Genomic DNA, 15,272 nt, shown 5'->3' with positions numbered 1-15,272 from the left:
TTCTCCAGTGGGCTGAGGTGCAGATGAGAACAGCCACCTTAGCGCAGATGTTCCTGGGGGAGTCTTACGAGAGGGCAGCCAGGCTCCCACCCCCAATTGGGCTGTCCTAGTCTAACAGACCAGAGCCTTCTCTCCTATAGTAACAAAGTGTTTTCTGAGATGGGCTTTAGCTGAATGCAAATCCTAAATACAGGGATGACAGAAGGAAATTGTTAGTCTGTGATAGATGGGAAGTTTGACAAACAGCTTTTGCAGCCTTTTCTGGACTAAAATATTGCTGATATTGCGAGCCCAACAATCAGCACTTGCGATATTGTGGTGGCAATTTGAAAATGTTGTGCTTGAACCCTTCTGTAAGAGATCTTTGCAGTCAGTTTTTAGTATGCCAGTTGGTTCTTGGATGAACCATTAATCAAAGGAAAGGCTGCTAATTTTAGCTTGGTTATATGGCTAAAAGAAAGTACTATGGTCTGTATCGGTCACCTTCTTTGGGTTTTTGTACCCCTCTTTTATTGAGGTTTGCTTTTCTGTGTTAAAACATCATGCATATGTTGGGGCTTTTATTATTTATGGTTGGGAAGTACTCCAAGTCTGGGATTGCCAAAAGGTTACACCCTGCTAATGGCAAAAGAAACTATTCACTGATGCTGGGAATAATAGATTTTACAGGCTACAGATAGTTGTTAAAAGGTGTAGGAATGCTGGGTAGTGAATTACAGGAATTCGAGCAGTAGAAAGTACCTTGCTGAAAGGGCATCTACAGAAAACAGACGTGGTTTTGTGAGATGTTTGACCCTCCTCCATTTCTGCATGCTGCTCTGAACAGCTTATGCATCAGGACTGACTAGTTTCAGTTGCCCATGAGTGCAGTGCCCTGTGGGGGTTTTATATACAGTGAGAAGCTTCTTTTGCTTGATGGAGTGATTAGAGGTGCATAGGTAGGGCGCAAATTGCGCCCGTTACTGTGGGTGGATTTTCTCAAAAGCGAGGCATTGCAATATTTCCTGAAGATGTCCAAGCTCTGCCTGTGATTGGTGTCTGAGATGCGATCAAGGCCTAGGCATCCTTCCTCTAAAACTGGCAAAGGAGGCAAAGTGATTTCTTCATGGTTACAGAGCCGGCTAGCGGCCGAGCCCAGAACAGAAATCACTTCCTGGGCAGCAAAGTCAGCGACACCAAGTCAAGCGCTCTGCTCCCCGCTTTCCACAGCTCTTCCACTAGTATTGTCAGCTGAGAGAAGTCCAAACCACAAAATTCAGACTTTTGGCAGAAGATCTAGAGTTCAGGAGCATTCAGGCCCATCTCTTGGTGCACAGGAATACGGCAAATTTCTCTAGCCGACGAGAAAAGTGGCGTTCTTTCAAATGCACTCTGCAGATACAGATGCAATAGCAGATGAGAAGTGTTGTTTTGTTTGGTTTCCCTATGTAAGTTTTCCAGGAAGGAGTCAGATGGCCAGAGTTATGCAAACCAAATGGATCCTCTTTTGTTTAGAGCAAAGGAAAATAGTCACTCATTTTTGTGGTGAAACACAAACATTATCCAAACAAAATAGTCTCTCCCTGTAGCCAGCCTGGCCAGCCATGAGTCCCCTCTTGGGACTCCGAGTCTGATAAACTTTCTAGAGAGGCATAGACTTTAGTGCAAGTTGGGGGTGCAAAGGGAGAGGAAAAGAAACTAAAAGCTAATGAGATCTCAGCAAAAGGCCTTGCAAAATTAAGCCAGCTTTTGTTTTAGTGAATGCTGGCATGGAGAAGTCTGGCCTTTGCTGCCACTGTTAGCAAAGGAGAAAACAAGACATTGCTCTTCATTCTCTTGGCGTGTGTGCACTGAGACAATGTCATAAATTTATGGGAGCTGATATCTTCATAAATGAGGTGAGAACAGAACTGTAGGGCCCAATTCACCACCACTGCGCATCCTCCTTGCTTGTGCAAAGTGGGAAACACCACTGGTTTGATTTAGTAACTCCGTTGCAAAACTGTGTGTGTATATGATGCAAGCCTACCATAAATCCAGCGCCTGTGCTGTAGGAAGTGAGGGGTGTGCGTTGTGTCACTGCATTGCATGCTTTGAATGCCTATTGTCTGTCGGCTGCTCTTTTAATGAGGAAGTAATCCGCTAGATAGTATGGGGCTAGCGAAGGAGTACTCTGTGCTGAAAACATCTGCTCCTCATGTTTAGTGTAGTGGAAATGTTCGTATGTGTTCTTGCACTGAGGCTGTGGGAAAACAGCGATACTATGGCACTTCCCAGGCCAGGGAGGAGGGATCTGGAGAGAGCACAGAAGCTTGAAGACGGCTCTCAGTAGGAGAGCCATAATGCAGAAGCAAAGCCTGTAGGTGAAAACCATACGCTGGCTAAAATGTTTCACTTTCAGCTGTTTGCCTGTGTCAAACAGTCCTTACCAAAACAGCTGCTGTGGGTAACCCAAAAATTCAAGCATGTATATGTAGGCATGGGATTTGCTGGAAGCTGGAAGCATAAGGAAAGCTTCAGGAAAGGCTACAACTTCTCATTACCATTTCATTTTTTTAATGGAGTGTAAAAAATAAACATTTCCTAACCTGCCCAAGGAAATAATCTTTTATATTGCTGCCAAAGCAAAGAAATACACTGGTATGAAATAGGGATTATAGTGTGCAATAGGAATTACTAGAGCAATATTACTGCTTTCTAAAAATTTGTGTTCAGTGGAAACCTCTCTTTTAGGAATGTCTGGGAAAGGATGCTTGACTTGGTGAGTCCTGCTTCTGCACGAGGGGACAAACCTTGAAGTCTGTGTCGCTTATCTTTATGCCTCATCCACTCCAGTAAAATGTGCTGCGTGACCCTGCTTCTGAGGGAACCCTGCTGAGCTAACGGCAGAGAACGGGCCAGGATCAGCAGTGCTCTACTGCTGTTACCCTAAGCATGAGTAGACACCATCCGTGTGAACAAATTTGCTCGGCAGCCAAGTGAAGAATGAGCAGGGCTCACACATGATGCAGAAGTTAATTGAGAGAAGGATGCCACATTCTTTTTGGCTTGTGTTTCTTCATGGCTTTTCCTTTCTCAGCTGGCACCTTAAACGGAATTGTAACTTGCACAAGTTTCCTCAAAATCAAAAGCCCAGACAGTCAGAATAGCTCGGCTCACCATTAGATTGCTAAACAATTTAGTTAAACTTTTATCCTTGCTCCTTTCCATTCCCCGTTGCTGTCAGCGATGCGCTGAGCACCATAACATTGCTTCCACGTTGCCAGTTTTATGTCTCCTCTGGGAGGTTATGTGCTCTAAGCAGTTGTGAATAGACTTCAGGTGGTTGGAGGCCCCAGGTTTGCTGTCTGTATTTCAAATAGCAAAGTGAGGTGGTGATGAATTGTACTCCTGTTTCAACATGGCCCCATAGAACGAGGGTCTCTTTCACCCTGCGGTTTATAGAGATGAGAGTCAAGATTTGGAGTGAAGATGAGATTTGAAACCTACAGGTCTGAGAGGACAAGAGGAAGGAATCTGTCAGGAGAGGAGGGGCTTTCAAACAAAACTAAAATTTTCACTGGAAAATTTTAGGAAGCTTATAATATTTGGTAACAGCTCATTTCAGGTCTATAAGCATCTCTGTGAAGGCCTTAGAGGTGGTTATCATACAGCCGGTAGAAAGCTTTCCGATGTAGTGACGTCCTTCTGGAAAACGCTGATTCAGCAGAATCAGCCCCCTCTGCAGGAATGTGTGGTTTCCAGTCCAAAAAACAAAAACCAGCCAGCCCGTCTGCCTGGTTTTCTGCCAGCCTGCCTGATCTCTAGTCAGCTGGCAAATGGGCTGGGAAGTTCCTTGGGATCCCCGTCCCTCCTGTCACCAGAGAGATGGTATAAAGTTCCGATTTAAGTCTAAAAGAAGAGTATTAGCTGACATTTGTGTTTCCCAGACAATTCCTTATTGATAATTTTTCTCACTCCATTAATAAAACCATAACATACTGTAGGTTGGAAGGTTTAATTTAGGTTCAGATGAGTCTGCCCTAAAGTGCAAAATTTTCTTTACTATACAATTTTCTTAACCCAGCTATTTTCGATTATATGTTCTCTGTTGCAACTCTGTCTGGTCTCCTTTATAGAGTGGCTGTGATAATTTACTCTGACCATTCAAAAAGCTTTGCATCTTCAGTTTTGTTGTGGCTCGGATGTGTGGTGTCACAGATTTCAAAGCAGGGAGCGGCTGTAGGAATGGCGAGGGTGCTGCGGGCAAGATGTGGGTGACAGGCTGTGCAGGACTTCGACTGCCCCAGGTGTTTGGCTCTGTGGGGGCAGGTAGTCCTCAGCCCTTTTTTAGGAGTGGTGGCACAAAGGGCTTTGTGGAATGGTGAGAATGACGGAGAGCTGTGGCAGCCTGAAAACAAGACCATTTTCACGAGGGCTCTGTGAAGAAATGAGGAAGGAGAGTCAGCTGCCACATTTTACTATCTTTCTCAGGGGGTAAATGCAAGGTGTTAATTTTTTTCTTCCCTGAGGTGCAGGGTATCTGCTCTTACCTTGTATTTACTCTGTAACTCCATGGGCTAAAAGCATGCCTACGGTTACCTTGGAGATACTGCTGTGCCGTAGCTCCTCATCCCTCATACGGTGTTTGTTCTTATTTATCTAGAAGAATGAGGAGAAACATTATTGAAGATTGTTCTTTAAGACCTGTGTTACTGACCAGGTAATAAATTCCAGTATTTCTTTCTTTCCAGATGAGAAGCCTTTTGTAGTGGAAGACACCTACTTACTCTGCCCAGCACCTGTGCTACGAGAAGTTGGCATGTATGTTTTTACTATGTACTCAAATATTTACTTTGCCTGTGCAAAGATGAATCTGTGTCACCTCTCTGTATTCTGTTCTTACGTGCATCTAATTCTGCCATTGTCCCCTGTGCTTGTTGGGTGAACTGGGAGTTGTGCATTGGAGCACAGGGGAGAGAGTACCAGCAGGGTGAATTAACGCGTACAAAAAGCTCTTCTGTGCATCAGGAGCCCAGGTACCAGAGGATATTATCTAGTAGAGGATTGTGGCCTAGCTGGCCTGACTTGTCGCTTGTGGTTTTTTTCAGGGAAGCAGCTCTCCAAGTCAGTATGAACGATGGTCTGAGCTTCATCTCTAGCTCCGTCATCATCTCCAGCACACACTGTGTAAGTTTCAATTCACGTGCCTAAAATCATTCAGTCAGTAGGATGGTGGTACTTAACAACAGATGTTTGTTACACCAGTCTCAGGGCTTCCGAGTAAGTTGAGTAAGCCTGGTGTGCGAAGGACCCATTTCCCTCTTGTAAAGGTGAGCTTGTGAGTGTGGTAGGATGACATTTTGTGTCATAATGTGGGAAAGCTCTAGAGTCTTCACTAACATCTCAGGCTCGGTATCTGCTGTGGGATGCTGACCAGAACAGGACTAGCAGCCAGTGGTCTGGAGTGTCTATGCCTCCTTGTCCACTGCACAGTGAACAAGAAGCAGGTCTGCTGGCTTCATTAGCTGGTCTGTTTCCTCTACAGTAATGGTGCTGCTCACTGTGAAAGGCATTATGGCAGTTGTGATCACACCCTTTGTCTGGAAACCAGTATGGTAGCCAAAAAATGTGGGGGTCTCTCAACTGAGGCAGGTGCCTTATAGCTGGCGTCATCCTTTGCCAGTAGTGACTTGCTGCACTAAGTCTTTGGTGGAATCAGGCAAAGGGTGATGAAACCATTTATAATTCATTGTGTTGCTGAAGATACTGCTTCTGCTAAGTGATGGCTGTTGGGAAGAGAGCATGAAATGGCTTGTGCTGAAGGAAGTAGTGGAGGAATTCATTTTCAGTTCAGAGCAGTCCTTCATGCTTCAGTGTATTCAGCTTTATTCATCTGTGGGGAGACCTGCCATCTGTACAGGGAATGGTTGAGGCTCTGCTTTACTTCTCCCGTGTACTGACTTAGGCTATTTTTTGGGAAGCCAGAGTAGTGTCAGAAGAAAGACTTGAAAATCTGTCCACGGCCTGCTTTTCTCCCTACCCAGTAAAGGCACATCATGTTTCTGTACAGAATAAGTGAAAGGCTAAGCTGTATAACATCAGATTACCAGCAGTGTCTTCTATGGTCCGCAAAGGCTGACACACAGGATGAGAAGGGTCTCTTGTGTCACTTCATCTTGATACTTGTTCAACAAGGCCAAGATTGCATGGACAGGCAGTTCTGGGAGCTTACTTGAGGGCTTATATTCCAAAACTTACAAAGACTTCCTTATCCCTTAAAATAAGGGAATTTATTTTATTAGTTAATTTTTTGGTTCAAGTTCTCTTTGCTCACTGGCAAAAATGCATTTGCACGTTGTCAGCAAATTACAGGAATATTTTCCTATGTTTTGCTCATATGAGGCAAGACCTGAGAAAGAATTCTTAGCGAAAAAATATTCCTTCCTGATATCCTTTCTTCTGGGGATAGAATTATTATTTCTAGGTTACAGGAGATGAAATATCTGTTCCTTTCCTATTGTTTTAATAGCCCTAAGGAAACTTTTGAGAATGCTTATGCTTCACGGCACTGCCTACTACTCTGATGCCTCCAGGCTGCGGAACTGGATTTGCAGTGCAGCTAAGCAGCCAGAATTCAAATCCAGATCCTACATCCAAACCTAGATGCAGCGACGTTCAGTGGCTGCTTTGAAAATTATATCACAGGCTTCACTAATCAAGAAAGTTTCTCCTGGGTAAACAGGCATTTTGTCTTTGTAGTAGTGTTTATTTTTTTCAAGTTCTTTTAAAAGATGAAACTGTTTACTGAGGCTACAATCCTCTCTTTAATTAAGGTTACAAGGGCTCCAGTCCTGGAAATACCCGTATACAAAATGTGCACCAAATGACTGGTTTAATTGACTTCAGACCTGAAAGTTAGGTCTGTTTGAAAATCTGCAGCCAAAGTGGGACAGACAGAAAGCTGTGGAATGAAGTGATGGTAACAAGCAGGGAGAAAACTAAAGTTTTCTCCCCAGTGTGCAAACAAGCGATCAGTGCTCTGCGTCTCCTCTCTGTGCTGTATTTCAGAAACTATCAGGTTTGGAAAGAGGTCTGGAGTGTCATCCTCAGAAAGCTTCCCAGATGGCAATCAGCAGTGACTAAACACGGCAGCCCCACGCTCGCTTTGATGCAAAAGCCTTGAACCCCAATCTCATTGCTCTCCAGAAATGGCTCTTCAATGGGAGAAGGAACAAAGCAAGCAGCTTGACGGCCTGATGAGCTTTACCATTTCTTTATTTTCTCATGTAGCTCCACAACGAAACCTTCCTATGTAACATGTAAATAATCTGCAAATGCCCCTTTTTCCCTATAAATAATAGCTGTCCTGTTCTATGAACTACCCATTTTCAAGGAATACTGGAGGTAATCCAGGGAATAAAATCCGATTAGGAGCATAGCTAAAGCAAACAGCGACATTCCCAGCAAGTAAAGACCAAAAATGAACAGTCAGAAAAGTCAGAATTTTACTTTTAAGTTATGAATGTAGGAACTTGAAGATCAGGACAGATAGAGCCTAGACATTGAACTATCTAATAGGCATTTTTATCACCCTAGCTGGCAAAAAATTGTGTAGGTTTTCGTGGTAAGTGAATTGGACCAGTTTCTCATTGGATAATAGGGCCAAGCTATTTTATACCAGCATAGGTCCTGACCTTTATTTAACATCTGAAGACTCCTAGGAATGAGGCAGCTAAATAAATGTCAGTTTTATTGAGCAGTGAAAATTCTAGAAGAAAGAAAACACTTTTCCGCTTATGCAGGGAGGTCACCTTTTGGAAAGAAACAAGGGATCAAAGCCTTTGCGTCTTATAGAAGCACATCATGGCTTTACTGCTGTAACTCAGCAAGGCCCAACTCCTGTGACCACCAGAAGCGAGGAGGGAAGTGCAGGTAGTACTCCTGCGCTCACGTTGTGTTTTCTAACACTGAGTGCTGGCTGCTGAAAATGGGATACTGGGTTTTTTTTGCCTTGCCCAGTGCCGTCATCTTTGTGAGGCTGCCAGTTAAAAAGTGCTTTTTGCAGATTATGCTGTCTTCAATTTCTGCCACTGAACGCCTGGCAGAAAGTGTTCTGCGCACTTGTCCCCTTTTGGAAATGTCACTGTTTTGTGTCTCTGAATGCAATAGTGCCCACACCTCTTTAGTATAAACTGACCCCCTCTGGGAACAGACAGAGCTTTGGCTTGAGCCCATATTGCCTGACTAAAGTAATTAGTTGCACTTTTTCTCCTTGAGGTGTAAAATCTACAACAGCGTTTCAAGGGAGAGAAAATGTGGGGAGGTTGGGAATGAAGATATTTGTATATGTTGGACTTAATCTTCCTCTTAGTCCAAGAGACACTTAAAATACATCTCACTTCCCAGCATTAAATTGTGATACAACTTGTCAAATCTGTCAGCACCAAATCAGACGTCCCTGTTTGCCCACTGGTTGGGGTTTGGGGTTTTTTGGTTTAAAGGAGTCATACATACAGCTAAAACAGCCTTAGAGCCTCTACCTGTGTTATCAGATCTGGGCACTTTGGAACCCACTTGCCTGGACTGCAGGTATCCATTGTGCTTTGAGGGTCTTCTCCTTTCCCCTAAATTTCTTCTTTCCGAAATGTGGCAGGCTTCAAGGTTTTCAGCGCCCCAAAAATAGTGCAAGGGGTGTCTGAAATTAAACTGCATGGATTGTGTTGTATTTTGCCTTTTGCTTAATCGCTCATGCTTTCCAATATCAGAGGCATGACTGTATACGCTTTCATACCTCCTTTTCAGACACAAGGAAGTGCTGGTTTAGGTTCCCAAAATAAAATTGCCAGAAGTACTTAAATTCTGTTTTCTAAAGTGAGTCTCCAGGCTTTCCCAGTACTTCACTGCAATTCTCTCTGTTAAAACGTAATTGATTTTTCATTTAACAAAAGAAAACAGAAGAAGGTGTAGGAGTAACTTGAAAAGGTGCTTTTGTTGCAGAGGATATTTCAGGATTTACATTTTAAGGTACATTTTGGGAAGACTTGAAGTTACATAAAAGTGATCTCAGCTGGATCAGGGGGAGCAAAATCTCCATTTAAAAAGAATCAAAATTCTTCTCAGTTGGCCCAGTTATTTTCAAGCCTGAGGTATGAAAGAGTCCACAGGAGGTCTTCGGGGATATTGTTTTGTTTTTCTTCCTCGGGATTTTCAATATGAATTTTTAGAGGCAAGAGAGTTGATTATACATGGGAGGCCCTTTTAAATCCCTTGTGATAAGTATCAGGCCAGAGTTTGCCCGGGCACGTTAGACAGCATATGAAACTCCAAATGCAAGGTCTGTCTGATGCGTAAAGTATCAGTCAGGGCAAAGCCTGACTCCCCGATCTCATGCAGGGGTGGCCTTTAGTTAGAGGTAGAGTTGTCATTTTCCAGAGATGGTAAAAAGCATTGACTGTGGAATTGCAGGGGGCTGCTCAGGTTTCAGACTGCGGCCTTTACCTCAAAGAAAAGTGAAAAAACAAAAGAGAAAAGATAGAACCAGGTTCGTAGAGAAGATTTTTTTTGTTTTGTTTTGGTTTGTGCTACTCCTTCTCCCACCCTCATGTTAGTTCCTGGGGAATAGTGCTTTTGTTGTGGTTTGTTGCCATCTTGGCTTTTCTGCTGGTTTTGGAGGCTTTAAAGTCTAATGGGAAACCTGGCTGGACACTGCCAGGTGCCCTCAAGATGATGAACTATCAGAGCATATATCTGTCTGTCAGGCGTGGAAACTAAAGGCATGCTGGAAAGACACCAGCGTACTGCACCCACTGCTTTGAGATTATAAAGCAAGCCTCCCCCCGTTAATCACATCCCCACAGGTGGTTAGGGGCTGCAGTGTACATTCTCACAGGTTCCCAAGCGGTGCAGGGCAAGAAGAGGCATGTACTTCAGTGGGGGAAGAAACTGGGAGGGCTGTGTCCTGCTCACCCTCGCAGGGTGCCTGCAGAAGCCCAGGGAGCCAGGGTCAGGAGGCCGTGACCCGTATGTCAGTAAGGAGCTCTGTGGACAAAGAGGGTTTTTGCTTGTTGGAGGAACGCAGTGATTTCCATTTATCTGTCAAAAATGGGCCAGGCACAGGAGCTGTTGTGGTTGGGCAAAGTGTTTGTTTTATGAAATTACGGAATGCAGATGAAACCCTCCAGCTTAGGGCAGAATGATAACGCGTGAAGCTTGCTTGTGCCCTCTCTGTGGATGGCCAGTACTATTCTTCATTCAAAGGTTTTGCTGACTGCACACCCCAGACTGAGGATTACTGGCTGGCTTCTGGTAAAGCTGCTAATAGTGGCTGGGTTTATTTCAGAAGCAAGAGGATAACACTGTGTAAATCAGGGGCTGCAGACAGAAGTTTAATCCTACTCCCCACTAACTTACGTATTACCCAGTTAAACTAAGACAGGGCTGTCCTTGAGTGTAATTTAGGGTGTTATTTGGCCCAGGCTATGTGACCACTGGCAGCTACCCCAACAGAACAGGGGAATGGCTGGAATGAGAGTGTTCTTAAGGTTTGGAGACAGCGTGCTGTTTATATGCTTAGCTGGGGGATAAGATGCCAGCATCTCCATATGACAAAGCTCAGATGGCTGGGAGTAATTGATGAATTTGTCTCTTGGCTTGCTTGTCTTGGAGAGTTACTAATTTATTTCTCTGAAGTTGGTTTTTCAATATCTGTACCTGGTTTTCTTTCATTTGAAAGTTCCCTGTGGGGGAAGGAATCCCACCTTCCATACAGAGCGCGATGAGGCTGCGTTGTTACTGCATTACCTAAGCAAAGGAGAGCAAACCCATGCAGGGACATCCCGGTGGCTTCTGCAGCTGGCAGAAGGTGCAAAGTGGCAGCCCTGAATACTGAAGCCTGCAAAGGCCAGGGCAAGGCATTGCATCTAAGAAATGTCCTTAAGGCTGTGGCATCACGGTGGCCCAGAAAGAAGTTGGGCCTGTTCCTCTGTGTTCTTCTGGACGAGGTAATCTCCTCTCTATAGAATCCAATGTATATTTAAAACCCTTCCTCTCTCCAACCCTTGGAATCAGTTGTGACTACTCAGACTGAGGTTTCTGGAGGAGACTACCCTTCAAAGCATTCTTCAGAAAGCTTGTGGATGTATCCTGGGTATCTGTTTAGCAACTGGGTCCTCCAGTTGAGTGTCAAGGAGCTATTTTCATTATAAATAATGCTTAGTTGTCAGAACTTGCCACTATCTCTCTCTGTTGCTTGACTCAAACTAGACAGAGGCCCCTTCTGGGGGGCAAACACCCCCCCCCCCCCTTCCTTCTGCTGATATTTTTACTTGACCTTTGTACTGCAGTCACAGTTACAGATCTGACTTGCTCCAGGTGCTGTGTAACCACAGAAGACAAAGCAGATCCTGCCCCCAAATTACTACTGTCTAACTCCTTGCAGCAAGGCTATTTACTTCAAATGGCACAGTGCTCTCGCTGACAGCCAGGCGCTCTCAGCTGTCCCTGCCTCAGAGGCATCATCTCCCAGGGTGGGCTGGGCTGTCTGCTTTGCAGGTAAATGAGGTGCCTTTGTCGTCCCTTGCAGAGGTCTCTGTGCAGGGTGCTAGCAGAGGCCAGAAGTACCCTGTAACTGAATAAAGCTGTCAGCGATTACAATAAGGGCTTCAGAAAGAATTGGGCACATTTAGGTGTGACTTTACAGTACACAAACTGTATATTTTGACATACCATGAAAGACTGAATTCTTGTTGCCATGTTACAGTTTCTTCTCTCTTAGCTTTTAATACTGGGATTTTTTAAACATGCCTGCATTTACGTTAAGGCAGAAAATAAGGATTAATGTAAACTCTAGTCCCAGCATGGAAGTTGATGACTTACGTTGCTACAGGTGTTACCCTGTGGTTGCACATGTTGTACCTTTTATCTGACAGACAGGGATATCTTCATTGGGTGGCAGGTAATTAATAATGAGAACTTAAAAATTAGTTTCATTCTATTGCTGACATCAGTGGACTTTTGATAGTTGAAGGCACCAAGAACTATAGTTTAATCTCTGATAAACATGCGGCAGCAATAGCATAAGGCATAGGACCCCAATGCAACAGGAGCTGAGCATCCTCAGCTTCCACTAGTGCTAAGACTTCAAAAAAAAACCAAGCTATTTTTTCTTCCTCCACTATTAGTCTCAGCATCTGCGAAGGTGCCCCACGCCAGGCTTTGGTGGTATGAACACCATGTGCATTGCTTTCATTTGCCCCTCTTAATGCCCGGCGAGCGTGTGCTGCAGTGGTTTTCCCGCTGCTCGAAAAAGAGTTAACAAGTAATGGCTGGTGGAGTTGGGAAGCTCTTGAAATGGGATTCACTCTTGTTTGCGTGTCAGGAGATTGAAGAACTGAAAGAGGGAGAAGCTTTGTGAATGCGTATGTGAATGTGAATGCTGCTTTGTGAATGCGTACGCCTGCAGATGTGCACAGAGCAGGTCGCACACCAAGCATTGTTAGGAAAGGGTACGTACAATAGAAGAAATCATTTACAAAGCAGCATTAGAGGCAGGAAGTCAGTCCTACTCTGCTGACTGGAAGGCTGCTGCCAAGTTCTTCAGTGCAAAAAGAGAGCATCTCGGAGAGAAGCCAGGATGGGAACTGAAATGAGTCTTTGTTCATTTTCTAAAATGCTCCCAGAAGAGGAAAAACCGCTAATGACCTCTTGCACTAGTAACCCTGAGAGTCAAAACTGGAAGGGAGGTGAAAACTGCAGGGCTGCAGTGACAGGGTAAAATGAGTCTTCTGGGGCAGCTCTCCATTGTAAGAGCAGGGAATATGACTAGGTGATATTCCTATACTCCCTGTATCGCCTAGTGAGAAACACATGAGGCTTCTCTGCAAGAGGGTGAGACAATGGAGGTACCCACACGTGGGCTGGGAGAGTGTTCTGTGGCAGGATGCTAGATTTGCCTTAGACTGGCATTGACTGAAGCTCTTTTTGTTCGCCTTGTGTATCCAGTTCACAATGTCTGTCTTCCCACGTCACACCCTGTTCCTTCAGGAGGAGGGCTAGGGGAATTGTGCTTGTGCAAAGGAGCACCCTGCAGCTGAGAAGGGACATGGTGGGTCCGGGCAGTTTGGGGAAGCAACTGCCTTCGGGAGGCATACGTAGTGCCTAAACCGGTCTCGCTCTTGTAAGCTAGGGTCCGATCCAGTGCCAGTAGATACCAGCCCCTTCTTACCTGAGACGCTGGTGCTCCAAAACCTCTCTGGGATAGGAGGATCTCAAGGTGGTTAAGCACACTTCCGGGCAGTTAGCCCTTCCACAGTCCTGGAAAGGATTTCAGATTTTGGAAACCAGGGGAGAGCTGCTGGTGAGCAGTTGGGCCAAGGCCAGTCCTTGGCTGTGGAAAAGGGGATTCCTGAAGCTATACGTGTGGAAGTGAATGGATGCAGTGGCTTACTGCACCTTGACAGCAACTTGGGGAAAGAGAAGGTCTTGCATAGGCAGATCAGAGAACTGGTTATCTTCTACAAATCGGTTACCTTGGTGGCAACTATTAATAAATGGCTTGGGATGATTGTGGAGGTTGACAGGTGGGGAACTGGCCTACCGTTCTGGAAAGAAATAGTCCCTCTGGTCTTGCATTTCCAGTTGCAAGGGTGCAGGAGCCATTGAAGTCAGCTTAAAAAGGGGAACTTGGTCTCTTAACCTCGACAGGTTTTGCATTTGACAAAAGGAGGTGGGTACTGGCACAGGTTTACTGCCTCTAGGTATCCTGGTTTTCTTCCTGTGGCTGTTTGAAAGGCTGAAGGAATTTGCACCTTTGAGTTAAACAATAGTGGCTGGATTTGATCTTTAAATATGGAGAAAGAAAGTTAGAAAATCAAGAAAGCACTGCAGGCTTGTAGTAAAAACTAATGATGCCTTTCACTGAAGGTTTTTTTTTTTATTCAAAAGGCATGTAATTCAGTGCTAAAGTAGGGGTTTTTTCAATTGTGACTTTGTTCTGGGCTGCACAATTAAGGCTCTGCTAGTTATCGGTGTTCCTAAGTCTGCAGGCAATTAAAGTGCATTCACCTTTGTATCAACAGAGGCTTTATGAAACTGCAGAGTAAATTTAATGAGCACTTCCGTAGGGCCTTGACCTGTATATTATTAGTTGAGGTATTGCTCTGTGGGAACTGCAGGGCATACGATTTCAGGTTTATTCCTAAAAGAAATCGCTCTTAAATGCTTTATGCTTCAAATATAATAGGCAGTGAATGTTTTTGCTAACCCAGGTCGCTCTAAGAGTTAAATGCGCAGAGATTATTTCACTTGAATATTGCTGCATGGGCTGTTTTATAACACCCTTAAGTGTGGTAGGGACGTTACAAACCACATGTTCCTATGGTTTGGAAAGTAGGGGTTCACAAAAGAGACCAATAGATTGGGGGTGCAGGGGAATCACAGAATGGAAATTTTGCAGAGTTTGAATTTGGAAACATCAAAATAGTTTGTGGATATGCTGACTGTTTTTCCCCTGTGACAGTGGTGAAATTAACTACAAAACGTGCTGTAATCTCTGCACGCGCGTACGCCTCTAGTAGTGAAATCCCATTTAACATTGAAGTTGAAACAGAGCACTTTGAAACAGGGTGTTTGAAACAAAATGTTTTATTTTATGGAAATGTTTTTCTGTTAAAAATGTGATTTCAATTTAAACTGAGTTTCAGAAGGAAACTTTTCTCAAACGCCTCTGGTTGTGTGGGTTCAGGTCATGCTGGCACACTCTTAACCTTGTCAGCCTCACGGCAAGCCACCTGCCATGGCCTGTGAGGAGCTTCTCCTGTTCAGTTTGTGGGGGGGGTACATGAGTGTTAGCTCAAGGAAGGTGATGCTGAGATTTTTTTTTTAAGGGCTGCTTAAAAGCTACGAATCTCATAGACGTGCACAGAGGCAAGACATTCCAGAGCTGTAGCATGCTGTTTTCCTTCCCTTCCTGCCTCTCAAAGAAGTAAACCCAAATCAAGCCATAAATGGTTGCTGTTTTGACAAAGTCTAATTCCACAGAATTTTGTCTGCTATTATTCCAGTTGCTATTCACCTCCTGAAATGGATTTAACATACTTCTTCTAAAGAGCTGCCTTCAGGCACAAATGGAAACCAAAATAACTGCTTGGGTTTCACCTTGGAGGTCTTGTCCCACAACACTTGTAGCTAAACAAGAGGTAGCTTTTTCAGAATAGGAGCTCCTCAGTACTTTCTCAGTCAAAACAGAAACATCTACAACCAGACGCGTACTGTCATGAGAGGGAGCACTCAAGCTGCTGGCATTATTTCAGTAC

The 15,272-nt window shown here is 44.4% G+C and overlaps 1 protein-coding gene across 1 annotated transcript in view; it reads left to right on the top strand.

Annotated features, from left to right (window-relative positions):
• ANTXR1 (ANTXR cell adhesion molecule 1) overlaps window positions 1–15,272 on the top strand; it is a 107,272-nt gene that overhangs the window by 36,842 nt on the left and 55,158 nt on the right. The window contains exons 11-12 of the mRNA XM_075117554.1: window positions 4,713–4,782; window positions 5,070–5,148. Of these exons, the coding sequence (XP_074973655.1) occupies window positions 4,713–4,782; window positions 5,070–5,148 (149 nt within the window). The remainder of the gene's footprint in view (window positions 1–4,712; window positions 4,783–5,069; window positions 5,149–15,272) is intronic.

The sequence above is a fragment of the Phalacrocorax aristotelis genome, chromosome 24 (assembly GCF_949628215.1).
Source record: "Phalacrocorax aristotelis chromosome 24, bGulAri2.1, whole genome shotgun sequence".
In the NCBI taxonomy this organism is placed as follows: Eukaryota; Metazoa; Chordata; class Aves; order Suliformes; family Phalacrocoracidae; genus Phalacrocorax; species Phalacrocorax aristotelis.
The sequence above is the reverse complement of the archived record's forward strand: the minus strand, read 5'-3'. Positions and strand labels throughout refer to the sequence as shown.